Below are 27,495 nucleotides of genomic sequence, written 5' to 3' on the forward strand. Positions count from 1 at the left end.
ATGGCCGACGCTGGGGCGAGCGCCGCGATGGCGGACGAAGCCAAACCTGACGCGAAGACTTTGCAGATTCTGCGGGACATGGCCAATCGCCTGCGCATCCATTCCATCAGGGCCACCTCCGCCTCGAGCTCTGGGTAAGGCGTCCTCGTCGAAGCTCTGGTCGTTGAGCGGCTCGCCCTGCGGGGACGCCTGTGGAGAGAGTTGAGGGAGCTGTCGGGGGGCGGTGAGGGCTCGGTTGTGGAGGCCCCGTTTCACGCTCTCCGGGATTGGCTGCCATATGCTCCGGCAGCCACCCCTCTCGGGTCCGTGGCCGGCCGACAGTGGCGGCCCTGGGCCTCCGGTCTCTCAGGTTAACGAAGAGCCTGGACGTGGCGGGTGGAGCGCGTGGCCCGGGCGGCTAGCGTGGGAGCGGGAGCGGGAGCGGCCTGGCGCTGTTCGTGTGAAGAGTTGTCCTCGTCGCCAAGGCCTCGAACCCAGTAGGTGGAGTTCGGCGAAATAAAGCTTAAAAGAAAGTGATGGGGGAGTAAGAATCTGAGCAAAGGGGGTATTCTGCTGGTATTTTGTTGATGTTTCCGTCAGTATTCATAAGAGATACTGGCAGTTGGTTTTCTTGGAAAGTATTTGTCTGCCTTTAGCATCGGTATAAGGACTATTCTGGCCCAGAGTGAGTTTCAACGTGTTCTCTTCAGGGTTTTTTTGTTTTTGTTTTCCTGGAAGAGTTGGAAGAGGATTGAGGATTCAGCAGTGAGGCCATCAGGTTCAAAGTTTTTCTTTGTCATGGAGCTTTTTTAGTAAGTTGTGAACTTAAGGTCTTCCCCTGGTGACTCCGACAGTAAAGAGCCTACCTGCAGTGCGCGAGACCCAGGTTAGATCCCTGGGTCCCAGGTTAGATCCCTGGGTCCGGAGGATCCTCTGGAGAAGGCAATGGCCTCCCACTCCAATATTCTTGACTGGAATATTCCATGGATGGAGGAGCCTGGCGGGCTACAGTCCATGGGGTCACAAAAAGTTGGATAGGACTGAGCGAGCTCACTTTCTTTCACTGTGCATTTAGGTTTGTTTGTTTAGTTGTTTTTTTTTTGTTTGTTTTCTTTTTCCCTTTGAGAGACTTTTTATTTATCTATTTATCGGCCTCACCATGCAGCTTGCAGGATCTTAGTTGCCGAACCGGGGATTGAACCAGGGCCCAGGGTGGTGAAAGCGCCGAGTTCCAACGACTGCACTGCCAGGGGATTCCCAGAGAGAGTTCTTTTTTAATGCAAGCCTTTATAGCTATAAACTTCTCTCATCACTGCTTTTGCCACATCCCACAAATTTTGGTATAATGTGTATTTCATTTGTCTCTAAAAGTTTATCAGCTTTTCTTGCAATTTCTTCTTTGATCTATTCATTTAAGTACACTGGAGGATTTTTGTTGTTTTCTTTTAAAATTGAATTATAGTTGACCTATTCATTTAAGTACACTGTGGAGGATTTTTGTTGTTTTTTAAAATTCAATTATAGTTGACTTGCAATATTAATGTCAGGTGTACAATACAGTGATTCAATATTTTTACAGATTATACTGCATGTAAGGTTATTTTAAGAGTGTGTTGCCTAATTCCCACAAATGTGTAAGCTTTACCATTTTGTGCGTGGTTCTGTTTTTTTTTTTTTTTTACACTTACATTTTGTTCCCTTCACCTTCTAAATTAATAATGGTTTACATTTTCTCAAGAGATCTCTAACAGGAGCATCCACTTAGGGGATACTTGCAGGACCAAGAGGTTTAACTCTCCATTTTCTGTTATTGTGAAATTTGAAAGGGGAGATTAGTAATACACATGAGCTGCACTTAAAATCTTACTCTTCTGACTTTGGGGGCATGGCAGGGCTCTAGAGTGCCTGCCTGGACGCCCATGAAAGCTGCTTTTTAAGAGCAAGAGTTGCTTCATTCTGTAAGGGCCTCAAGTTACTCCACCATGAGAAACTTCTCAGTCTGGCCATTTACTTCCTAAAAGAAATTCACTTTAGGTAGTAGAATGCATTTTATTCATTGGGGTTTTTTTAAATTTTCTTCCTCAGTGTTATTGGGATGTAATTGAGCACATGGGGCTACCCTGGTGGTTCAGCAGTAAAGAATATGCCTGCCAATGCAGGAGATGAGGGTTTGATCCCTGGAGAAGGAAATAGCAACCCACTGAGTATTTATTCTTGCCTAGGAAATCCCATGGACAGAGGAGCCTGGAAGACTATAGTCCATGGGGTCACTCAGAGTGGGACACGACCTAGCAAGTAAACAGTTGAGCACACAGCATTAATATATCAGCATAATAATTTGACTTAAATATATTGTAAAATGATGACCACAACAAGTTTATTTACCATCCACCATCTCATAGATATAAAATAACGGAAAAGAAATGTTTTTTCCCTGTAATGAAAACTCTTAGGATCTACTCTTTTAACAACTTTCAAGTGTATATCATACAGCAGTGTTAACTACAGTCATTTAGTTGTGTTTTACTTCCCATATCTGGAAGTTCATAGCTTTTGAAAACTTTCTCCAACTCCAGCTCCCCCCAACCCCCACCTCTGGTAACCACAAATCCTATGATCTTCTATGAGTTTGGATGTTTGGTGTGGGGTTTTTTGTTTTTAGAGTCTACATATAAGTGGGATAATACAGTATTTGTTTTTTTTTGAGTTATTTCAGTTATAATAATGTTCTCAGGGTCCATCTATGTTGTCACAAATGACAGAATTTCCTTTTTACGAGTGAATTATATTACATCATATATATGTACCGCATCTCCTTTATCTGTTATCTTTTTTAAAGAAATACTGTATTTTATTTATTTATTTAGTTTTGGTGGCTCAGCATGTGGGATCGTAGTTTCCTAACCAGGGAAATCCCCTATTCATCTATCAGTGGACACTTAGGTTGTTTCCATGGCTTGGCTACTAGAAATAATGCTGCTGTGAACGTAGAGGTGTAGATATCTCTTCCACATAGTGTTTTCATTTCCTTCAGATACATTCCCAGTAGTTGAATTGCTGGGTCATAAGGTAGGTTGTTTTATTGTTTGTTTTTTAAGATCTTCTTATTGTTTTCTATAGTGGCTGCTCTGGTTTACATTCCCACTGACAGTGCAGAGGATTCCCTTTTATCCACATCCTTGCTAGCATTTGTTAATTCAGCTTTTTGATGATAGCCATTCTTATGGGTGTGAGGGGATATCTCATTGTGATTTTGACTTGCAATTTCCCTGATGATCACTGATATTGAGTACCTTTTCATGTGTCTATTGGCTGTCTATCTTCTCTGGGAAAATGCCTATTCAGATCCATTGCCCATCTTTAATAGACTTTTTGTTGTTTTGTTATGAAATTGTGAGTTTTTTATATATTTTGTATGTAAACACCTTATCAGATATGTGATTTGCAAATACTTTTCTCCCATTCAATAGGTTGCCTTTGCATTTTGTTGATGGTTTCCTTTGCCATCAAGAATTTGATTCAGTCCCACTTGGTTTATGTTTGTTGTCATTTTATTGTTTTTGTTGCTTTTTTTTGCTTTTGCTTTTAGTGTCAGATTCAAAAAATCCTCACCAAGACTCAGGTCAAGGTGCTTAGTGCGGTGTGTTTTCTTCTAGGATTTTTATGGTTTCCAGTGTTAAACATTTAAGTCAATCCATTTCAAGTTAATTTTTGTGAGTGGTATTAGAGGTCCAGTTTCATGTTTTTACACGTGAATATCCAGTTTTTCCCTTACTGTTTGTCGAAGAGAGTTGTTCTTTCTGCATTGAATATTCTTGGCTCCCTTGTCAAAAGTTAGTTGACCACATAGGCGTGGGTTTATTTCTGCTTCATGGAATTTCCGATTAATGATACCACAAATGAATTCAAGTGAAATAACACTCAGATATTTACAGTCATCAGGTGAACCTCTCCAAGTATGTCGGTACTCCACTAATAGAAGGAGGCTAGTCTATGAGGCCTTGCTCTCTTCAGGGAGAGGAGTTGTGAGATTACTAGGCCTTAAAGCATCCTTAAAAGCTGTGAGCTTGAGGGGGTCACTGAGTGCCTTAGCATCCCTTTCCCTTGACTGGATTCTTCTGGGGCTGGAAGAAATGACTGCTGCTTTTGGTTTGAGGAGACCATGTGTTGAAAGGCCTCCTTGTGCACTGTGTGTGTCCCTGGTGAGTCACTTGCCTGTGAGAAATGACCTGTGCCATGTCTTCCAGCCACCCTACATCATGCAGCAGTGCTGCTGAGATCATGTCTGTGCTGTTCTTCCACGTCATGAGGTATAAACAAATGGACCCGAAGAACCCAGACAATGACCGTTTCGTCCTCTCCAAGGTAAGCTGGCACAGGAACCTAGGGCCAGTTCAGATACTCATTTTCAAAGCCACCATATGTCAACAAGGCCTGAGATGGCCTCTGTTTATCGTTTTGGTTCTTCTCTCTTTGCTTCATGTCTTCATTTGTTTAGGTTGGTGTAACAAAACATCAGAGACTAGGTGGCTTGTAAACAATAGAAATTTATTTCTCACAGTTCTGGAGGCCAGAAGTCTAAGATCAAGGCACTAACATGGTTGTGTTCTTGTGAGGGCCATCTTTCTAGTTATAGACTTCTCATTGTATTGTACGGTGGAAGGAGAAACGGTTTCCCTTTTTATAAGGGCACTGACCCCACTCCTGAGTATTCTGCCCTCATGACCTAATCACTCCCCAAAGACCCCCACCTCCTTATACCATCACCTTCAGCTTCAGATTTTCAACATAAGAGATTTGGAAGGAGGGGCACAAACATTCAGGCCATGGCAACTCATAAAGATCTAAAAGGTGTTCTAGCAAAAACTGCATAGTGGGAAGGATGACTTGCAGCAACTGGCAGCCCCTGTTTTCCTTTGGTACTTCATCTTAACCCATCTGGCACTAAGACCCCCCCTACCCAGAGTCACGCTGCTCCCATCCTATGCCACCTGGGTAGAGGAGGGCAACATTGAGCTTGATTTGGAGGTACATCCCACTCTGATCAGTCAGCTTTCTCTTCCATTTTTCTGCAGATCACCAGTAGGGAGTTTCTCATGAGTCTAGATATGGTAACCAGGTACCTCATGACATTGGAGGACAGGAAAGAAAAGGAATGTTAAAAACAAGATCGACCTAGGAGAATAAGCAGCTCTTTTGATGCTATCTGAAGGTTTGCTGTGTTCTGAGCAAAGCATTCAGAACTTAACTGGTAGAACATCATGTGCAAATAGAAGCCCCAGATCTAGGCAGTGGAAAGTAAAGAGAAGGCAGAGTACGGGCAGAGAATCTGGAGCTGTAGTTAATGACCCTTGTCTTGGTGTCTAAAATGTAATCTCAAGTGAGGTTTGCCCAAGGATGAATAAAAGATGTGTGTAGAGGAAGAGAGATAAAGCAGACAAGTGCAATTAGTAATAGCTAATAAAATCTAGGTAAAGAATATGGGGAACTTCATTGTGTTCTTTTTACAACATTTCTGTAAGTTTAGATTTCCTTCATTATAAAAAGTGAATAGCTATAGATATATAAAGTATGACTGTTTAGAGCTCTAGTTTGGTTTTGGGGTTTTTTGTTTATTGGTTTTGGGTGGAGCGGGGGAGTGGCTGCAGCATTCAGAATCTTACTTTCCTGACCAGGGATTGAACCCACGCCCCCAGCAGTGGAAGCGTAGAGTCTCAACTACTCGACCACCAGGGAAGTCTCTAAGTTAAGTTAGTTGCTTCAGTCGTGTCCGACTCTGTGTGACCCCATAGACGGCAGCCCACCAGGCTCACCCGTCCCTGGGATTCTCCAGGCAAGAATACTGGAGTGGGTTGCCATTTCCTTCTCCAATGCATGAAAATGAAAAGTGAAAGTGAAGTCACTCAGTCGTGTCCAACTGTTAGCGACCCCATGGACTGCAGCCCACCAGGCTCCTCCGTCCATGGGATTTTCCAGGCGAGAGTACTGGAGTGGGGTGCCATCGTCTTCTCCTAGGGAAGTCCCTAGAGCTCTAGTTTTAAAAAAAAGGAAAGAGGGACTTCCCTGGTGGTCCAGTGGGTGATACTCTGTGCTTCCACTGCAGGGGACTCAAGTTTGATCCCTGGTTGGGGAAGTAGGATACCCCATGCCATGGGATGCAGCCAAACAGAGAGAGAGAGAGATGTGGGAATTCCCTGCAGTCCAGTGGTTAAGATTCAGTGTTTCCACTGCCAGGGGTGCAGGTTCGATCCCTAGTCCAGGAGTTAGCTGCAAGCAGGACAGCATGGCCCCCCCCCAAAAAAATGCCTATATTATCTCATAACCGCTGCTGTCATATAATCAGAGTCATTAGCTTTAGAAGTATAGAGTGACTTTCTGGCATGCAATCGCAGGCTGGCCACTGCTTAGCTACCAGAATTTGTGTGTTTGTCAGATTTATGCAGCAGATAAAGTTAGAAGAAAAGAGAAAACACTCGGGTATAGTCCATCTCAGCTCTGGTCGGGAATAGAGTAAATGGACTTGCTAGAGGCCAAGATTCTTTACCATCTGAGCTAAGCCAGGATCTTCATAATCCATGCTCCCAGGGCACAAGTGTCTATGCAGACAACTACAGATGGAGGCCACCTGCTAAGGCCTGGCCATGGTGCTGACTGAAGTGCTCGGATTCCCTTGGAGCCCTCATGGTGCTCATGATCTCTCCATCCACCACCATGGCCTTAGTTTTTGTTTCACAAACTCTTTTGTTTTCTTCAGTGAAGCAGGCCTGGGAAGTAACCAAAAAGCCTGTTTGTAAACTTGTTCTTGAAGTGTGCTTTGTGTCAGAACAAAGATGAGAAATGCTACCTGGAAGAGAAGACTTTCTTTTCTGGGTGCCCTTGGCACACTGAGTGCATCTTTATTCTTGGCCTTGGGCTGCCTCAGTTGTGTGTCCCCACACAGTTTAGGAGTTCTTGGAAAAGAAAAGGGAACCCATGGGAAGGGTGCTTCCACCACAGCAGACGTGCTGATGCCCCGCCAGTCTCCTCAATCAATCCTACAGTTTCTTGCTGCCTGAGGGGGATTTTATCACCATCATACCCAGAAAGCAAAGCCTTGTGGGGGTGGTCTTACTTAATTGCCACATTAAACCTGGGGGCAGTGGAGTTGGTCTGAGCATAGAGCCCAGGCTTGGTCCAAGGGCACGCAAGGCACCTGGGAGCCAGAGCTTGTTATAGGAGTAAACTAGGAGCTGTGGGGGAGAAGACAGAGTTAGAAAGGTTGTCAGGAGGGATTTCATGGGACAGTTGTCAGAGCTAGAGGTGCAAAACAGAAAAAGAGTGAGGGCACGAAGCACATGGAGGGAGGTCAGGAGCCCCAGGAGGAGGAGAACCATAGGGTAGATCAAGACAGGAGAGGGATTCGAGAACTCACAAGTACCATTCAGCCATCCTGTAGTGACAACACTAACCAGTCTCTGCTTGAATGAAGCTGACATCTCAATGGAGGGAGGGGACAGAGAAGAAACTATCCCAGAAATAGCTAGCATGCCAGAGGGGCCAAGAATCCTAAATCCATAGGAAGTGGAGGGGCAGGAAGTACTAGGTGAAAGAGATGGTCCAGGAAGGTCTTGGTTTCGACATTTGAGCCGAGAGTTGAAAGGAGTGAGCTCTGCCCCTACTTAGGTGTAAGCACTGGGCACTCTGGGGGTAGAGGAAGGCACAAGTGCTGAAACCCTGAGTCAGGTGTGTGTGTGCCTGGTGCATTCAGAAGACAGCCAGGACAGCAGGCACCCGGGGCAGTGGGGGAGAGAGTGGGAGGTGATGGGGGTCACTGCAAGAGCCTGAGCTTTGCTTGACATTCGATGGCAAGACCTTGCACAGTTCTCCACAGCGATTGAGGAGCGGGCTTAGGTTTTAACATGCTCCGCCTGGTGGCTGTGTTGAGAATTGACTGTGGAGGGAAGTGGGGAGGCCACTGCAGTGACAAAGGGGAGAGAGGTCTGTGGACAGGCTGAGATAGTAGCAGTGGAAGCACTGACTTAAGTTTGGTGTCTCTTTAGAAGCTTGGGAGTGGGGCCTCAGTGCAGCAGACCTTTGACAGCACCTTCTCTCCATGGGACAGTGACAGCCTATGCATACAAGCAGGGTGGGGGGAAACAGTGGAGTGGTGGTAGAAAGGGATTTATTTCTAGCATGACCTTTTACATAACCCCTTCCCAAATCTCAGTTGACTTGAGTTTTACAAACCAGGGAAATAGAAGTCTTCAGTGTTTCTGATTCCTGTTTAAGAGCCCGTGTTCTTCAAAAACATTGAACATCTGGTTTGTACATGGCTAGATGAAAGGCCTTGAGAAAATGGCAAGGCTCATGTTTAGATGTTTTTTTTCTGGTTTGCTCTTGGGCTCTGCTTAGGCTGCCATGTGGAGAAGATGCCCTCTTCTATGTTGTCAGAGCTGCAGTCGCCCTCACCAGCTGCATAGATTCTCTGTGATTTCCTTGTCTTTGTAATGTTGATCTGAGACTTGGGGTGCGTGCGAGTGTGGGGAAGAGTAATTCCCTTGTAGGGTGGGAGGGGCTGCTGTGAAGAGTAACCTTTGTTTGGTGCCTGATCCTAGGAAGTTGGTCTGATACTCGTGCCCTGCAGGTGCACCTAATCTAGGTTCATTTGGTCCCTTCTACAGAGACTCTCATTTGTTGACGTGGCAACTGGATGGCTGGGACAAGGACTGGGGGCTGCATGTGGGATGGCGTATACTGGCAAGTACTTTGACAAGGCCAGGTAAGACACTTACTCAGAAACCATTTAACTCTCCAACTACCCCGCCCCTGGCACTTTGGCTTTGTTTATCATTTATTAGTTTGGGAATACAGTGATTTAAAAGTTCAGGTCACCAAGTATTCAAGCAGTAAAAAGAAATCATATTTCAGGAAACTGTTCTGGCATCGCTGGTTGGGTTCTAAGTGCTGCCTGCAGTATAGAAACTAGTTTGTTAGGATTCAAGTCTTTACCAAGATAGATATCTTCCTGTTTCCCATCTCTAAGTGAGCTTCACTGTAGAGTGAACAGATGGTGTGTTCGCCTTTCCATTTGGGACCCCTATATGTTAATAATCAAAGGTCTCTTTTTGGAATGGTTCCACCTTCCAAAAGACAGATTCATGCCTTTATTATAAGGGTGTGTGTCTGGGTGCTGCTGATAATAGAGCAGCAAAGTGGCATGTCCCTGTTGTGTGGTAAGTCGCTCTTTAAAAATTTCACTTACAGCATTTTTCTGCGCCAGCAGTGGAGAAAGCACAATAAAGTGCTTCCAGAGGGGCCACCTGGGCTGGAACCTGGGACTGAGGGGCCACAGACTCAGGTGCCCTGGGGGAACTGTGGGACTAGAACATATACTCCATGATGTGCTTTCTCCACTGCTGGGACAGTTGTCCTGCTCCATTTCCCATAAGACTGTTGACCTTTTTCATCTCTCCTTTTTGCCTCTATTAGTCCCTGTTGTGTGGTTAATAACTTTGTTAAAAGTTCACTTACAGCCTGGGGTCTGCATAATATTTTATTGGTGTAAACATTTCCTGTTTCTGCTGTGGAGGAGTTTAATATTTACAACAACATATGCTCCTGAAGTAGAATGTTTTGGTTGTTATGGTTATTGTAAATAAATTTGTAAGATCAGAAATAGAAGGTAGATGTGCTTTAAAAACAAGCTTACCAAGAAACTGTATGGGTGTTTAAGGGCCTTCTCTCCATCCTCTCTGGTTTATTGGACCCAGAGAAGTGGAAGAAGAACCTAGAAATAGTGTTTGCAGCTAGAATGAGGGAACTAGCCAAAGGTTCAGCCCATCTCATGAAGCCCAAGCTTTTAAAGCTGCAATTCCTCAGCTGTTGAGTTTGGGCAGCTTTGACAAGGGAAATTGTCGCATAGGAACCTGCTGATCTGAAGCACCTGCTTCATTCTCTTCCTCTGTTTCTCTTTGTGAAATGTACTTATTCGAATGGCTCAGAGGATCCCCAGGCAGGGTCCTAACCTCTCTTGACTTGCCCCAGCTACCGAGTGTTCTGCCTCGTGGGAGATAGCGAGTCCTCGGAAGGCTCTGTCTGGGAGGCCCTGGCCTTTGCGTCCCACTACAGTCTGGACAATCTTGTGGCCATCTTTGATGTGAATCGCCTGACCCACAGCACCACTTTGCCTCTCGAGCACTCCATAGATGTCTATCAGAAGCGCTGCGAAGCCTTTGGGTAATTGTCCTATTTGGTGTCACCTTCTTTCTGCTCCTTCCCCCTTCGCCTTGTAACCTGGCTGCTACTTCTGTTGACAGTTGGAATACTTTGGTGGTGGATGGCCGTGATGTGGCGGCACTGTGCCAGGTGTTCTGGCAGGCAGCTCAAATGAAGAACAAGCCCACAGCTGTGGTTGCCAAGACCTTCAAGGGCCGGGGCATTCCAAGTAAGGAAGTGTTGCTTTTATGCTTAGGGTTGTCAGCCCCTGCACAGCACATGAGGCGGAAGGAGGCTGAGGCTCGCTGAGCAGACAGACAGCTGACTTCATGTGCAGTGATTATGCTTCTAACATGTGCCAGATGCTCTCACTCTCCTTGATGCTTGTAAATAGCAGATCTGGTCAGGGCTGGGGAGGGGAAACCCAGATGCCCAGCAAGTGAGCACCAGGGAGCAGCTGGGAGGATAGTTCATCAGTTACAGACCAGCAGGGAACCATCTCCACGGGGCATGCAGAGTGAGAGAGGGTGTGTGAGCAGATAGGTAAACAGGAATGTGTGCACATGCATGCGATGGCCTGTGCCCACGCCACCTGGGAGGACACACAGGCCACTAGTAAAGTGGTCCCTCTGGGAAAGGCAGCTGTGGAACTGACGGTCAGGGGAGGAGGGGGGTTGAAAGTCATAACTTATTGCAAATTTCAAAGCGGACAACTACAGTTGTTCATCTCCAGTGTAAATAGTTGCAGTGGAAGTGATTTCTGGTGTGTTCTTAATATTAACATTTTAGAAGAAAACTATTCTCTGACTTCTCCTCAAAATAGTCTTCTGGTACACTCAGTTCAATAAATGACAACTTGGCCAATTTGCTCCTGTAAGAAACCTGGGTATTTCTTTGCCTCCACCTCTCCTTTATGTACCCCCCCCCCACACACACACACACCCACTTTGTCATCCATTCTAATTGATTCTGCTCCTAATGTATCTCTCAAGTCTGTTCACATCTCTCCACCTTTCTTGCCCAGGCCTAGTCTTCTCTCCCTTACTTCAGACTCTTCAAGCCAATCCCCATATGCCTGCCTTGGTGATCTTTCTACAACTAGGATCTGATCAGTTACCTCCCCCACTTCGAAACCCTTTCCCATCTTGCTTTGGGCAAAACTCAAATTCTTTGTACCCACAGGATCCTCCCTGCCTGTCTCCAGGCTCGTCTCCCTCACCGTTCCCTCCATTCACCAGCACATTGGCCGGTGGCCCCCTTACGAGCCTCTCAGCCTTTGTCCAGGCTGTCTCCTGCCACCGCAGTACCATGTCAGGCCCCCTGTGCCAGGTTTTTACTCTGTGGCTGACATCTTTCCTTTCCAAATGTCTTTCAGATGACTGAACAGGGGCTCGTGAGTTACAGAATAAATGTCTTTTATCCATTGGGTTACAGGTGTTGAAGATGCAGAAAATTGGCACGGAAAGCCAATGCCAAAAGAAAGAGCAGATGCAATTATCAAACTAATTGAGAGCCAGATAGAGACCAACAAGAGTCCCGAACCAAAAGCCCCTGTTGAAGACTCTCCTCAAATCAACATCTCAGATATAGAAATGACCTCTCCACCTGATTATGAAGTCAGTGATATGGTAGGCAAACTTTTTTCTCTGCTCTTGCTAAATACAGAGGACTCTTGTTTACTCTGATTTCCCCAAATGAACCAATTCTTAGGTGGTGTGACATTTAGCTAAAGGTTATAAGCAACAAAGATGGATTTACCTTGTCTTTTAACTATTTTGATATTTATTCTTTGATTTCAAAGTTAACTCGGGTCTGAACTTTCTTACCAGTCAGTCACTACTTATTTGCGTCCAGTGCTATGCAGCTTTTGCTTGCTTCCTAAATTCAGTCTGTAATCTGGCAGACCATTGTGCATGAATCTCCATGATTCTCTGTAAACTTGAAAGACAGGGGCCTAGCTGGATTGATGTTTTGGGCTTAATCCATGCTTTACACAAGAAAGAGCACCAGTTCACCAAAGGCCAGTTCTTCAAAAAGGAAACAAATTAGGTATGAAACCCTGAGTAACCCTTTCTGTTTTTATCATGATTTTTGTCTCCTGCCTTCTGGTATATTACAGCAGATCCAAAATAGGCAGGCTCTTCACAACCTAAGGAAACAAGGTGGTGAGCCTGGGAGGAAGGAAATTTTTCTGACCCTTGTTTGTTTTCCTTATTTATTTGGGGACATTTTGAGTGTTACTTATGTTTTCTTAGCCTGGTAGTATGGATTAATAATAAATGAATTGACTTTGAGAAATTAGAAAGCAAATTTAAAAGCAGAAGAAAGCTATTAATAAAAAGCACATATTAACAGAAGGTACTTTGGTAATATGTGTTAACACCAACTGTTCACACCCTTCAAAGTAGAAGTGCAACTCACAGGTATTTATCCTACAGAAATACCCGTGCAAGTGTGCAGAATAGAATGAATGTTGATTCTAGCATTGATTATGGTGAAGTGTTTATGTCTAGAAAGTATGTGAGATTATTGGAACTTTTTGTTTGAAGTGTATATATTTTATTAATAGAAATTAAGGACACAGGCCAATTGATTAAAAAGTTAGTAAATTAAAGAACAAGAAGTCACATTAATACACAAATCTAGGAGTTGGCTCTCTGAATTACTATTAAACAGTAGATAAGCCGTTATCTAGTCTACTTAAAGAGATGAAAACTATAAATGAATAAAATTAGTCACTAGAGGAGATAAACACAAATCGAGAGAACATTCAGAGAATTTTGAGAAAACTATGCTAATTGGTTTGAAAACCTTTTTAAAAAATGGACCTTCTTAAGGAGTACATAAAATACCAAAGTTAAGTAAAAATAGACAAAATGCTTAAGTAGGTCCGGGACTTCCCTGGCGATCCAGTGGTTAAGACCACGCTCCCAATGCAGGGAGCATGGATTTGATTCCTAGTCAGGGAACTAAGATGCTGCATGCTGCACAGTGTGGCCAAAAATAAAAATTTTAAAAAACACTTGAGATCAACAGCCATTAGGAAAATTTGAGAAAACTGTCTAGGAATTATACCTCCAAAGTGCCAGGTTCAGTTACTTACAAGAGTGACTTAATTTTAACCTTCAAGGGATAGATTAATTCCTCTGCTATTTCAAACCTTTTTGAATATGGAGAAGGTCATTTATGAAGCCAAAATGTTATAAAGCTAACCCAAAGGAAAAAACTACAGGCCAGCCTAACTTAGAAATATTGATTTAAAAATTCTAAATAAGACATTGCAAAGAGTTGGACACAGCTGTGACTGAACTGAACTAATGGAACTGAAATAAGACATTCACCAGCCTCAACTTCTTTAGTGCCTTAAAAGAAGTATTAGAATCAGTGAAATTCAAATTAGTAATGCAAATCATTCACCAATATTAAGAGAGGAGAAATTGTGGTCATTCACAATAAAAGACTCCATCCTAACAATGAGAAGGCAAGCCTATTTGCTGGTGGTAGAGTTGTATGTCTGGAAAACTCAGAATCGAAATCAGAATGAGTAAGAAAAGAAATAAGAAAATATGTTAGAAATAAGAGTCTAAAAAGAGAGCTTGTAGCTAAACTAATATATAAGGATTGATTGTTTTCTCATATTAATACAATCGAGAGATTATTCCTTTTTACAATATCAATAAAAGTAAAATAACTAAAAATAAATGCATATGGTCTATATTAAGGTACTTATGAAACTATAGCTTTAAAAGCTCACATGCCTTGTATGCATGAGATGCTCTGTGAGTAGACCATTCTCAAAAGGATACTTCACAACCCTATCATTTCCCTTACCTCTGGAGAGAGGAACTGGGAGAGCAGGAGGAAGATGGCCTCTTCATTCAATATCCTTTCATAACTTGACTTTTGTACTCATCTATGTGAATTGCCTGCTTTAAAAAAATATTTTTAAGAATGTTTAGATGAATGAACAAAGATAAATGAAGAGGCAAACCTTATTTTTTTTGATAACAGCTTTATTGAGATAAAATTTTCTCTGCAATATACCCATTTGAAGTGTACAATCCAATGGTTTTTAGCATATGACAGAGTTGTGCAACTATTACCACACTGAATCTTAAAGCATTTCAGTCATCCCATAGAGAAACACTGTATTCACAAACATTCCTCTCCATTCCCACCCAGCCCCTAGTAACTTCTAATTTACTTTCTGTGTCTGTGGATTTGCCTATTCCAGACATTTCATATAAATGAGATCATCTAATATGTAAACTTTATGAGTCTGTTATTTATCCATTCATCTGTTGCTGCATATTTGGGTTATTTCTACCTTTTGACTATTGTGAATAATGCTGCAATGAACATTAGTGTACAGCTTTTTGTGTGTTTGTATTTTTCTCTTGGGTAATTACCTAGGAGTAGAGTTGCTGGGTCATAATTGTAATTCTATGTTTAACTCTTTGGGAATATCAAATCTGGGGGTTTTTTTAATAGAAAAAATATAGTAAAGACGTCAGTTTTCCCCCAGATTAATCCATGGGTTCAGTCCAGTCTCATACAGTATGCTAATGGAATTATTTATTATTTGTATAATGATTCCAGAGTTCTCCATTTTAATATTTACAGTGAGTATTATCATTTTTAAAAACTACTTATTGTTGTCTGTGCTGTATCTTCGTTACACATGGCCTTTCTCTAGTTGTGGAGAGCAGGGACTACCCTCTAGCTGGTTGTGCAGCTTCTCACACTGTGACTTCTATAGTTGCAGAGCATGGGCTCTTGGGCACGTGGGCTTCAGTAGTAGTGCATGGGCTCAGTTGTTGCACAGCTGTGGAATCTCCTAGGAGCAGGGATTGAGCCAGTGTCCCCTGCATTGCAGGGCAGATTCTCAACCACTGGACCACCAGGGAAGCCCCTGTTACCAGCTTTATAATTAAAATAAGTCATAGAGGCATTTGCATGTTGGGAAATTTAAGTTTTTAATCAACTATAAGAATGAGACAAGAATAAATTTATTTTTGGGAAATTGATACCCAAGTGAGCAAAGTATGGATGTAAGATTGGCTAGCAATCCTGTTGTTTTAGATTTTTTTCCCTTTTGGTCGCATGTGTGGCATGTGGGATCTTAGTTCCCATCAGGGCTTGAACCTGTGCCCCTGCATTGGGAGCACAGAGTTTTAACCACTTGACCACCAGGGAAGTCCCAGCAGTCCTTTTTTATTACCCCAAAGGAGATTTTTGGTGAATTACAAATTTGCTTTCTTCATTAAGGAGGATGACAATTCATAATTCTACCAAATTTCACCTTCCTTCTAAATACATTCTAAGAAACTCTCCTGTTGACTTTCAGATAGCTACTCGGAAAGCATGTGGTTTGGCTCTGGCCAAGCTGGGCCATGCAAACGACAGAGTTATTGTGCTGGATGGTGATACCAAGAACTCCACCTTCTCTGACATATTCAAGAGAGAACACCCTGAGCGCTTCATCGAGTGTTTTATTGCTGAGCAAAACATGGTACGTGTGCGGAACATCACTTTGAGTCATCTCATTGACAAATGGTGACCCACTCGAGGAGGCCTGCCCCCCTTACAGTTTTTCTTTCCACTTACAAAGGCAAAGGAAGTGGAGGGAAAAAGTCTCAGGGGAAACAAGTAGAGAGCAGTCAGGAAGAGTGTGAGGGGTGGCTTCCAGGATTGTTGGGACAGGCATGGTTAGATGGCCCCACACTTTCTCCAGAGAGTCTGCAGGCTGCAGCCATCTGACCTCAGGGCTCCTAGTCTGAAGAATGTCTAGCTCCCTAGTAGCTCTAGGTGGCCCCTGGGATGTTGTAGGATTGCCTGGCTGTGGCCAGTAGGTGCAGAACCTCAAGGGATTATGGTTTGTCTCTCCACCTTGTAGTATGGGGCCTAATATATCCTAGATATTTCAGTGTTCATGGAAGTAAATGCCTTGACTTCTAAAGTTCTGCACCAGTGCAGAGGATAGCACACATTTACCCTCATATCACAGAGGCCAGAAACAGCACTGACCAGAAAGCTATGGGCCAGCAGGCCTCACGTGACCAGAGATATTTTGTTTGGAACAAATAGTATTTACAAATATTTTAAATTAGTTGCTAGCTTTTTAAAGTCAGGAAATTTTTATATGGAATCCAGATTTCTGGATTTTTCTTAAAGAATAGAAAGATCTGGCACCAGTGGAACAACATTCCCTCCTTCCTGCCACCAGTTGGCTGGAGTCAAGCAGGGGCACTGTTTAGATGGGCATCCACAGCCATCTCGCCATGTCCCTGCCTCCTGCTGGCCTGCTCCTTTGTTCATGGTGCTTCCCTGGCCCTATCAGTGTTGGAATCTAAGCCCCTCTGTTCAGTAAAGCAGGTCACTGCAATTGTAAGGATATGAGCATTTTTCAGTGGGTCTCATTAACCTATTTCCATTTTGAATGGAAAAAAAAATACAACTCATTTTTCTGAATTGAGCCTCAAAAAGTTTGCTTCCCTATGCATCAATTCTTTCAACCAGCAACTGAAAAAAAAAAAACCTAGTAAAGAAGCAGCCACCAAGTGAATAGTGTCCTGTGCTGCCAGATAAAACTGGTGGCTACAGGGAGAGCATGACTAGGGCCAATCAGGAGCAAGCTCTCAGAAGAGGTGACATTTAAACTGAGGCTTAAGTGACAAGGAGTCCGTCACATGCAGATCCAGGGATAGCATTCCTAGCAGAGCGCCCAGCTAGCTCTGCTGCATGCCCAGATTGGAGCTGTTCAGGGAGCAGAAGGAAAGGCCTGAGACTCTGGTATGGAGAAGAGCTTGTTGAGGGAAGTAGGGTAGTGGCAGGAGATGACAGCTTGGACCAGGTCAGAAGCTGTGGGGTTGGGGAGATGCAGACTCATGCAGGGTAGATGACCGGGTGTAACCAAGGCTGGCAATAGGGCATAGGCCAGAGCACCTGGGAGACAGACAAGACTAGAGCAGAAATGGGTTTTGGGGACATAGGAGCCCTCGCTGAGCCCTGAGGGGTTAGACTACCTCTTAGACTGGGGGTAGGGGTTCCAGGTAGGTCAGAGGATAGATCATTTATCTCCAGATGTGTTTGCTTTCCAAACCGCTGAATGTCTTTTTCTAAGTAGATCTAAAAGCTTTAAGTTAACATCTAAATTTTTCATTAAATTTTTTAAGTTCACGTCTAAATATATCCTTGGTATCTAGATGTAACTGATGCCGAGGACGTAACTTCCCGTATATTGTAGTTTATGACACTCGAATACTTAAATCATCCAGTTACACGAAGGCTCTCTTTGTCAGAAATTAAATGTTTTTCTACTTGAATTCTTACTTCCATTTTACTTCTTATTCATGAAAGCCTTTTACTGTTAATTCTGCAATAAACTATGCATATACATTGATGGTTTTTAAAATTTGTTTCCTACATCCACAGGCCTTAGAGCATTACCATTTTTTTCTTCTGGATTGAGATATGGCTATAATTTTTAGCTTGTGTAGCAGTAGTTAAGTACACTTATTAGAGCTAGAATGAGATAAGATTCAGAACAAAATCTATTTGTATTTAAATGATGTAAGTGCCAGAAAACCTTATTCAAGTAACTATGGTGCTAGAAAGGGTAAAAATCTTGTTGCAGCAACGTCATTCACTTCATTTGAATCCCGTTCTAGCTATAAGCCAAAAATCACACAGTGATCTTTCATGTCCAGTTGTTTGTGGAAAATTACTTGTAAAGGATTGACACTTCAGTTAGGTTCTCTTTCAGTTTTGTTAGAAGAATTGGAAAACCCCTGACTTACAGAAGGATTTGTTATCCAGTCTTTTGAGCTTTGTAGTTTTTCAAGGCTGCTGTGATTATTTCAAATTATTCTTTCTGTTTCTGGAGCTCTTATATTCCAGGATGTTGCCCCACTGAAGGAGCAACCCGAGGTGGGTGAGAGTATACCTTTTGGCAGTTAGTTGCTGGGAGGTGATTATCAGGGAGACATTGGGAAGGAGGCCCTGGGCCCTTTCCCTAGCGGGCAGATATGGGAGTCAAGGATCTTGATGTTGAGACCAGCCACAGCCATGCACCCTTTGAAAGGTCTTTGTTTACCTCTGAGATACTCATCTTCTAGTTTGAAGGCCACCAGGGTGTGTGAGCCTGGCTTTGCAGGAGAGGTGAGCAATAGAGAGACAGAGGAGACCTTAGCATCATGCAGATCAGAGTGACACTGTGGGACCCCATGCTGGTTCCCTGTGAAGGGGGCAGATGAGCAGGAGTGTGGCACTCAGCCCCAGGACTTAGTCCAGGTGCACCTCCTGGCAGATCCAGCCGGGGAGGGAGCAGCAACATCCAGTGAGGCAGGCAGTCCCTAGTGCTGGATGCTCCTCAGAGGTCAGATGTGATGCAGAGGAACTCAGGCAACCTCTTGCATTTGGCAGCTTCCAGGTCCCTCATGGGGATGGCGGCCTAGATGAAGGAGAACGTGCAGAAAGTGGGAAATGAGAGAGAGTGCAAGGTTTTCCTGGGAAGGAGAACATGGACAAAGGGCAGAATCTGGAGCAGGAGTGCAAGGGGAAATTGAGGGAGAAACTGAGGTAATGTGGGAAGGGAGGGGACAACTGCATGGTCAGAGAGCCCCTTGAGAAAGCAGGAGAAGGATGAGATTCAGCAGGGTGAGGAGAGGGGACAGAGGCAGGAGACGAGGAGAGTGGGAAGGAGACCCACAAGGACTGCAGGGCAGCCTTGAGTGTCCCGAGGTTCCCCAGCTTGGATTTGAAGAAATGGGGCCATGACTTCAGTTCCTCTCGTTTCTGGCAGTGTTCAGGGGACACGGTGAATTTGCCAGGTTTGGGATTTTCCCAGGTAGGTGGCTGGAGGAGGGGTGTGGCGAGGTGAGGGGGTGCACAGGATAGGTGATCCTGAGAAGCATACACTCTACACTGGGAAACAGGTTCTGATTCACCTTCTTTGTGATGCAGGTGAGTGTGGCGCTGGGATGTGTCACCCGTGGTCGCACTGTGGCTTTTGCTTGCACCTTCGCTGCCTTTTTGACCCGAGCCTTTGATCAGATCCGGATGGGAGCCATCTCGCAAACCAACATCAATCTTATTGGGTCCCACTGTGGGGTGTCCGTAGGTATGAGTTCTCAATGCCATCATCTTAATTGCCCTCCTCCTTTACAGAGAAAGATCAGCATGTGAGCAGTTGAACTGCCCAACATAGAGTTCTGTGATATTAGTTTGATTATTTGTAACCTGTTTTTTTAAAGGGTCATATTGTGTTTCAGAAGTTCCAGAAACTGGGTAACTTTTTAGCTGATCTCCTGGTATTACTGTAAAGTGCCCATTGTTTCAGTCATTGAGAAATACTTATCCTGAGTGCCTCTTCTGTGACAAGCCACATACTAGGTAGTGATTGGGCCACTCTGGCATCACAGAATTCTTTCCTGCTGTTTGGTCGCCTTAGTCTGAGTTGGGACAAACAGCTTGCCAGGGCTCTCCTGGGATAAGCAGCCTGGTCAGGTAGAATGGGAAGCCTCAAGGCGCCCAACATCGGGGCATTAACTGTGGATGGGCAACAGGGAAGCCAGGAGGAGGATGGAGGTGTGCATTAGCACTGGATAGAAAATGGAACGAACCTGTAAGAGCCTGAGCAAAGACGTCAACATCGCTGACAGGAGGAGGAGTCCCAAACTGCATGAGAAGCAAAACGCCAGTGCCCAATGGTTTCTTGCCTAGGAAACATCTGGGAGTTGTGTTTGTGGAGGATAGCAATGGGGACTCGAGAAAGATGGGGCACCTGACATGCCTGGGGCAGGGCAGGTCATCAAGGTAGATATGACTGACAGCTGACCCTTGCTGCCAGAAGGCTGGAGGGGAGGGCTGGAACTGCACGTCTGGGTGTTGTCCCAGGGACTTCCAGGGAGAGCTCGACTGGCAAAAGAGACTATGGGTGGGCCAGATTCAAGGGAAGAGAGGAGGGCCTGCACAGGGGCCTCTCCTGGGGCTGGCTGTAAAGTCAGTTTTAAAGTCAGCCAAGTGGAAAAGTGGTTCTAAGTCCAACCCAGAAGAACTGGAGTTCTTTGAAGAGACAATGGTCCCAGGCCAGGCAGTGTCCATGGTGACAGTCTCCTTCCTAGCTGGAAGAGCTCAGACACCCTGGTGTATGTTGGGTTACATGAAGTCCCTGAGTTCCAACAGTACCCCCAGGGCACCCCAAAGGTATGTTCTATAATGCTCAGCTACTTTGAAAGCCATGAGAAATGAGAGACCACTGGAGTCTGAAAATTTTCATCTCTTGATGGAAAAGGTAAAAGAGCAGAGAAGAAACAACAGAGTCTGGAGGGACCCTCCTCGGAGAATAGGACAGGGGCAGAGACCTGGTACTTGGACGAGAGCATGGGTCACCTAGGGTAGCAGTACCAGTCACACTGAGTGCCAGATGCTGGCGAGGCTTGAGGCCAAGAAGTGGCTTCTGCTGTGTTGCTTGCAGTGTCTGTAGCGACTGCTGGGATGGTGGCCCCCATGGCAGGCAGTGGAGGGCAGGCTCCTACTGGGGTCTCTTTGTTGAGCTATGGTTTTGCTTTCTCAGGTGAAGACGGCTCTTCCCAGATGGCCCTGGAGGACCTAGCCATGTTCCGAGCCATTCCAAACTGCACAATTTTCTATCCAAGTGATGCCATCTCGACAGAGCATGCTATTTTCCTGGCGGCCAATACCAAGGTATTTCTTAGAAAACACTGGTACAGACAAAAAATGTGTCTGGGCTTTGCTGCTAGTTTGGTACTGATGGTTTGATATTACTTTTCTCATCACAAAGGTAATAGATGTTTGTTACAGGTAATTTGGTGGCTTAGAGGTTAAAGTGTCTGCCTGCAATGCAGGAGACCTGGGTTCGATCTCTAGGTCGGGAAGATCCCTTGGAGAAGGAAATGGAAACCCACCCCAGTATTCTTGCCTGGAGAATCCCATGGACGGAGGAGCCTGGTGGGCTACAGTCCATGGGGTTGCAAAGAGTTGGACCTGACACGTAACTTAATTGTAGGCTTTTTTTGGCTGCACTGGGTCTTTGTTGCTGCACAGGCTTACTCTAGTTGTGGCAAGTGGGGCCTACTTTCTAGTTGTGGTGCGCAGGCTTTTCATTGTGATGGCTTCTCTTGATGCAGAGCATGGTCTCTAGGGTGCACACGGGCTTCAGTAGTTGCGGTGCATGGGCTTAGTTTCTCTGCAGCATGTGGGATCCTCCTGGTCCAGGGATCTAACCTGTGTCCTCTGCACTGGCAGGCGAATTCTTAACCACTGGACCACCAGGGAAGTCCTGTAGGATTCCCTTTAAAGATAGCGCCATTACCCCAAAAAGGGTAATGGAAGCACGTAGAACATGAACACATTTGCATTGTAAAAAAAAAAAGCAGTGCAGAACAAGGTCAAACTCCCAGCGAACTGTATGGGGTGAAACTTAGGTCAAGAAGAGGGGGAAACTTGGGGGCTCTGGGACCGGGAATCCTTGGCAGAGCCATGGGAGTGGGCTGCAGTGACAAGCCACCAGGTGTGGGTGTTAGACCCAGCCTGTGTGACTGCCACCTTGTGATAGCCAGAAAGCTGGAGAGTTGTCAGCTGCAACTGGAGATGAACCCTAGAATCCCCAGCCCTGGCCCACCCTCCTCAAAAACTGCTTAGAAAGGTAAGAGTCTGACTTCTGCCCTGCCTGCACCTCCTGAAGTCTCACCCGGGGCATCAGTTGGACACAACCTGGCTCCTGTCTAGAACCCAGCTGCAGGGGCTTCCCTGATGGCTCAGTGGGTAAAGAATCTGCCTGCAGTGTAGGAGACACAGAACCCCGCAGCTGTAAGAAAGTTTAGGGAACAGAATCTTTACCTTTCCAAACTCTCCAGCTAGCAGTCACTGGACTCACCTCACCACTACCACCCCCCAGCCCTGCACACAACCCTGTGCACGGTTGAGATGGGTCATGCAACATGCAGGTTCCATTCCTGGCATTTCCAATGTGTGTGACACATGAGTTTATTTGACTTTTTTTTTCTTTATTTTTTAACCTAAGTGGACTCACACATGGTTCTGTACTTTCCTACTTGATGTATCCTGGACATTATTTTATGTCTGCACATACAGCGCAAGCTCATATGTGCTGCAGTATCTTATTTGTGGAAAGTTCAAAAGAAACATCAGAATAGAGGTTGCTTCTTGGGTGGGAGAGAGGCATGAGGGAACTTTCTGGGCAAGTACAAATGCTCTCCAGACTGAGGAGACAGATACATGGTGTATAACTTGTCAGAATTCAGGGTGTGCTCCACTTAAGTAAATTTTACCTCCTAAAAATGTACTGAACAGAAGTGGTTCATAGCATGTAAATTAACAAAGGGAAGCAGTGTTTCTAAATTAATGTATTAGTTTATCATGTATGATTTGAATATGTATGTAAATCAACAATCTGGTTCTCAGGTGGCACAGAGAATTCGCCATTTCCCCCTGTCAGGGGATCTTCCCAATCCAGGAATTGAACCTGGGTCTCTTAGGTCTCCTGCACTGGGAGGCAGGTTCTTTACCACTAGTGCCACCTGGGAAGCCCCGTAGACAGAGGAGCCTGGCGGGCTACACAGTCCATGGGGTCACAGAGTTCAACATGACTTAGCATGCATGCACACAAATTAACAAATACTCTATAGATATTTGAGTATTTGTTTATAGTTCTATTTATATGTTCAAGGTGATGACAATGAAAAGAATTGACATCTTCTCATTGGAAGACGAGTAATTTTATGTTCTGGTATCTAAGGTATTTCTAAGAATGAAGTATTACATGCTGTTGTGACAAAAATTGCTTACCATTATGTTTTAGGGTTTCTATTCAAGGTAAGTAAGTGCTCATGCCCCGAGTTTATGTTCGGTTGAGACAGATCGGTGTGTATCTGAGGAAGCTTTCCCAAAGGGGTGAGCATGATAGCATGGAGAGCTTGTCACTGGGCATCCATCAGCTTCCCTCACAGGCTTTTGCCTCCTGATCAGTAACACCTGACCTGTTGCCAGTGGTTAGAGACGGTTATCCCTCGCTCCAAAATGCACATTGTGTTTTTCATACTAAGAATTGCTCAGTCCTTCCCAGCTTCCTTTTAAGGTTTATTAGTTGGAAATTTAGTTTTATTTTCTAAACTGTGGCTCTGGTATTCATTTACACCCTAGGGGATGTGCTACATTCGAACCAGTAGGCCAGAAACTGCAATTATTTACACCCCACAAGAAAGCTTTGCGATTGGACAGGCCAAGGTAAGGCCTTAATTAAGTTTTCCTGTATCTTCCAGTATTAGTTTGTGTTGGGAGCACTGTTCTTTACAGCCAGAGTTAGGAGCCCCAACAGTTGAGGCTTCATTCTTCCTTTGTTCTAGTCTTTAAAAAAAATCATGATATTTCCCTGCTTTTCTTCAGAAAGTAATACTCTGCCAATGTCAGCCTGAACTTAACTTTTCTCCTTTCTGAAAGGAGTCTCTATTGAACCCTTAAAGATAAATAACTTGAAGACTCTTGAGTTGCTTGGCTGTACGTTACCACAGACAGCATCAAGCTAAAAAAATAATAGAACCCATTTCAAATGAGTAGTAGATCTGTTAGGTTCTTGTTTTGCCCATTGGAGGCCAGGAATATAACAAACGTGAACCATCTTGCCTCTGGCCATTGTGTGGCCCTGAGGTTGGTTTTGTGGGATGTGGCCACACCTTCAGCCCTGCTGGGTGCTTCCTATCTCCTGTCTCCTTGAGAAAGCCTTGGAAGCACAGATAGTTAGCAGCTATATTTTGAAGATGAGGGACAAAGAAGGGTGAGTAGCAAGCCCAGTCAGCAACCTGCTGTCTGTGGGCCTGCCTTTCGGAGTTGTGCACGCAGAAAGCCAATAGCATCTGTGGAGAAAATACATGATTGTCCACCACCTAGAGGGCAGGCCTTACAGACGTTTGGGCATGTTTTCTTCCTGACTTTCTAGGTGTATATCTTAGTTGAGATCATGCTGCATAGGACTGTTTTATGTCCTGCCTTTTATCTTATAAGCCTTTTATAATACTCTTCTTAAGTATGTAAAAGAATGGTAGTCACTATTAAAGGAGCAATACATGACTTCCAACTTGATTGATAAAGGACTAGGTTGCACCAGAATTCACAGTGGTAGTGCTCAGAATGAATAAATGAGCCCTGAATAGCTTTAGTGCCACAGGAGAGCAGGTATATTCAGAACAGTGCCTAGCCCCCCATAGTTTCATTCCACTGAATGGAAAAGCTGAACTGTTCACTTCAGTGTGAAGTACAGGTGCTATTGTTCCATGGACTCCCACTCAAGGCCATCTGTTTGCCTCTAGGGGTGGCAGGGAGGGTGTCTCGGTGACAGTCATGTGGTTTTCAGAGTTTTCACATCTCTCTTGTCTTTTTTTCCCCGTGATGTTTGTCCTATCCTGACAAAATGAAGTAAATTTCCTGATGTGAGTTAAATTATGTGTGATGATATGCATGGCATGAATAATTCAAGGTTGGGTTTGCAAAGGGGCATATAGGGGTGTGTGTGTATATTTACATATACATATACATATATTTACATATACAAAGGCTAGGACATTCTTAAAGGATGGGGCAAGTGGTTTGAAGCCCTAGATATCTAGTCATAGTAGTGCTTATGCTACAGGGAAACCTATAGAGAGGAACGCAATGCAGACTAATTTCAGATGCCTTTGGTTGGGTGACTTTGAAAGAAACAAACCAATGAAAAACAGAGCAGAGAACCCTATCTGCTTACAGACTAGCAAGTGGTTGGGAGCATGGGCTTTGAATTCATACGGATCTGGCTGTTGGTCTCAACCCTGCCCTGGGCGAGTTCCTCCTGTTCTCAGGTTTGCTTTCCTCAGTCACAGAATGGGCCCACTAATGCATGGGTGTCACAGGGCACTTGGGCATGCAGGGTTCTTGGCACAGATCACCCCAAGATGCTCTCAAGTAGCCCTCATTAGCACGTTCATCATCAGAGTCCAATCTGCATGGATACCTCCAGAAAGAGGTCTAAGCAGTCCAGAGGTGGTGCCTTTTCAGATCCCTTGGTGGTGGTGAGTCCACACTAGAGCAGATGGGCTGTTGAATTTGCTTCTGGTCTTCTGTCTTTCACATTCCAGTTGGAAATCCACCTGCTTTAGTAAAGGGTCATTTTGCATACATACTGTAAAAGAACTTAGTGATTTGGCATTGTAAATCATGAGGAAAGGTAGACAAATTTGTTAAATAAACATGAAGTGGGGCTTATTAAAGAGAGCAGTCCTTATTGGTCAGTGTGCTGACTCAGCCTTTCGTATAGTGAACTGTGAAGCACTGAAATTGGTAGGTTCGAGAGAGCAGACTGTCCTCCACTTTGAGACTCAGTCTGTGTAGTAAGCGCAGCATTTTTTGTGGGTGCAACACCAGGTCATCCGTCAAAGTGTGAACGACAAGATTATGGTTGTCGGAGCTGGAATTACTTTGCACGAAGCCTTAGCTGCTGCTGATGATCTTTCCAAGCAAGGTCAGTTGGGGGTTGCTGAACACTGAAGTTCGGGCTGGAAGAGGTTGGGCTGCCTGTCTGCCCCAATGCATCTTTTTAGTCTAAGTCTGCTTGATACACTAAGCTGGTTATTGCTGTTTTCTAGATATTTCTATCCGTGTCATTGACCTGTTTACTGTTAAACCTCTGGATGCTGCCACCATCATCTCCAATGCAAAAGCCACAGGTGGCCAAATTATCACAGTGGAGGATCACTACCCAGAAGGTGTGTGCAAGCCTTAGGGGGGACCATTTTGAAAGTCTGGTTTGGTGGAACATGTCTTGTTTTCCTTGACCAGAAGTATGCCATGACCATGGGCAGTCCCTCCAGCCGACCACTCACCCTGTATTACTTGCTCTTTGCAAGGCTGTGGGTCTAGGGTCTCTTGCCCATCTATACTGGCTAAGGGAGGTCCCATGTCCATCCTTGTTGGTGTGTACTCAGCACAGTGTGTCCTGCCTGGTCCTTGGGTGGCTCAGTGGCAGTACAGAGGAATGTCTAACTTGGCATTGTGGCGGGAGGGATCGTAAGAAGCTTCACAGTTGCTCTTGTGTATTGACTGATTCATAGTTTGCCCCCTGCAAAAATGCAGACAGTACCTTGCAAGCAGAGAACACAGCAAATGCAGGAAGTGTGACCAGGGAGAGGGTCTGGGCAGTGTTCGGCCTGGGAAGGTCAGGTAGGGCAGAGGAGTGAGTGGGGAGCTTCATGTGTTCGTGTGTCAGGGGCTCCAGAGCAAGCCCGTGGTCTGCAGGGAAGCACTCTCCAAGGAAAGGGCACACACCAGGCAGAAGACACGGGTCAGGGGTGAAGACCCCCACACCTTTGGTTCCCTCCCTGCCTCCCTCCCACCCCCCTCCCTCCTTTGGGGGTCCCCCAGCATGCCCCCTTAACCAGCAGCAACAGATGCCCTCCTAGAGACCTAGGGAACCCACTCCAGACTCATTGCTGCGAGTATTATTGAGGGCTGATGGCTGCCAGGCACGTGCCAAACTTCCCAGCTCCCAGAGGAAAGCAGATGAGCCCCACAAACCACACTGTGGTGCCAACAGCTGAGGAACAGAGACCACTCTTGGCAGTAGGTAAAGTGTCTCATTGATGTCAAGGACTCGTACCAGCCTACTGCCTGGGCACCACCCCCAGGCCAGCCTTGCACGCCAGCCTTTCTGAAGTCAGCAGCTAATTCTTGGGCTCCTGACAGGTTTGAGAATCTGAGCTCCAGAGATCTTGCATCCATGGAGCCCCAGTGGAGATAAACCCCTGCCATAAGTGGGACTGGGAGCAATTTTAAGACTTGCACTTTTGAATGAGAACTCTTCTGGCCAGTTAGGGAACGGTTGTTTATAAATTAGTGCCTAGTGAGAAACATTTCTCCCTGGGAACCACACATTCAAAGGTCTCTACATGATGGGGTTTTGAGGCTGACTAACTACTTCCAGAATAGATGCTAATATCCCTTGCTTCTCCAGGTGGTATCGGGGAGGCCGTCTGTGCAGCCGTCTCCTTGGAGCCTGACATCATGGTCCATCAGCTGGCAGTGTCAGGGATCCCTTGGAGCGGGAAGCCCAGTGACCTGCTGGATATGTTTGGAATCAGTTCCAAACACATCATATTGGCTGTGAAACGAATTTTAATGAAATAGCTTAGCTGTTGGCCTTGACCAACAGATTGGCCTATTTACCTTACCTTACGTTTATGCTTGTTGCCAAATGATCACTTAAATCTGTTATTGTGCTTTATTCTTTTTAAAAACAGTGCAAGTTAACTGCTT

General features: G+C 45.0%; 1 protein-coding gene across 2 annotated transcripts; it reads left to right on the forward strand.

The window, feature by feature from the left end:
- Positions 1 to 27,366, forward strand: TKTL1 (transketolase like 1). 2 transcript variants are annotated; one of them, XM_068962614.1, is made up of 13 exons: positions 1 to 134; positions 4,227 to 4,344; positions 8,640 to 8,737; positions 10,003 to 10,194; positions 10,275 to 10,402; positions 11,608 to 11,801; positions 15,521 to 15,685; positions 19,138 to 19,294; positions 20,750 to 20,880; positions 23,359 to 23,442; positions 25,609 to 25,705; positions 25,830 to 25,949; positions 27,194 to 27,366. In XM_068962614.1, the coding sequence occupies exons 1-13, from the start codon at positions 1 to 3 to the stop codon at positions 27,364 to 27,366; spliced, it is 1,791 nt and encodes a 596-aa protein (XP_068818715.1). The 2 variants fall into 2 exon arrangements, with proteins under 2 accessions (XP_068818715.1, XP_068818716.1); XM_068962615.1 differs by having other exon boundaries at positions 4,245 to 4,344.
- Positions 27,367 to 27,495: the final 129 nt, after the last annotated feature.

This window comes from Capricornis sumatraensis, chromosome X (genome assembly GCF_032405125.1).
Source record: "Capricornis sumatraensis isolate serow.1 chromosome X, serow.2, whole genome shotgun sequence".
Classification (NCBI taxonomy): Eukaryota; Metazoa; Chordata; class Mammalia; order Artiodactyla; family Bovidae; genus Capricornis; species Capricornis sumatraensis.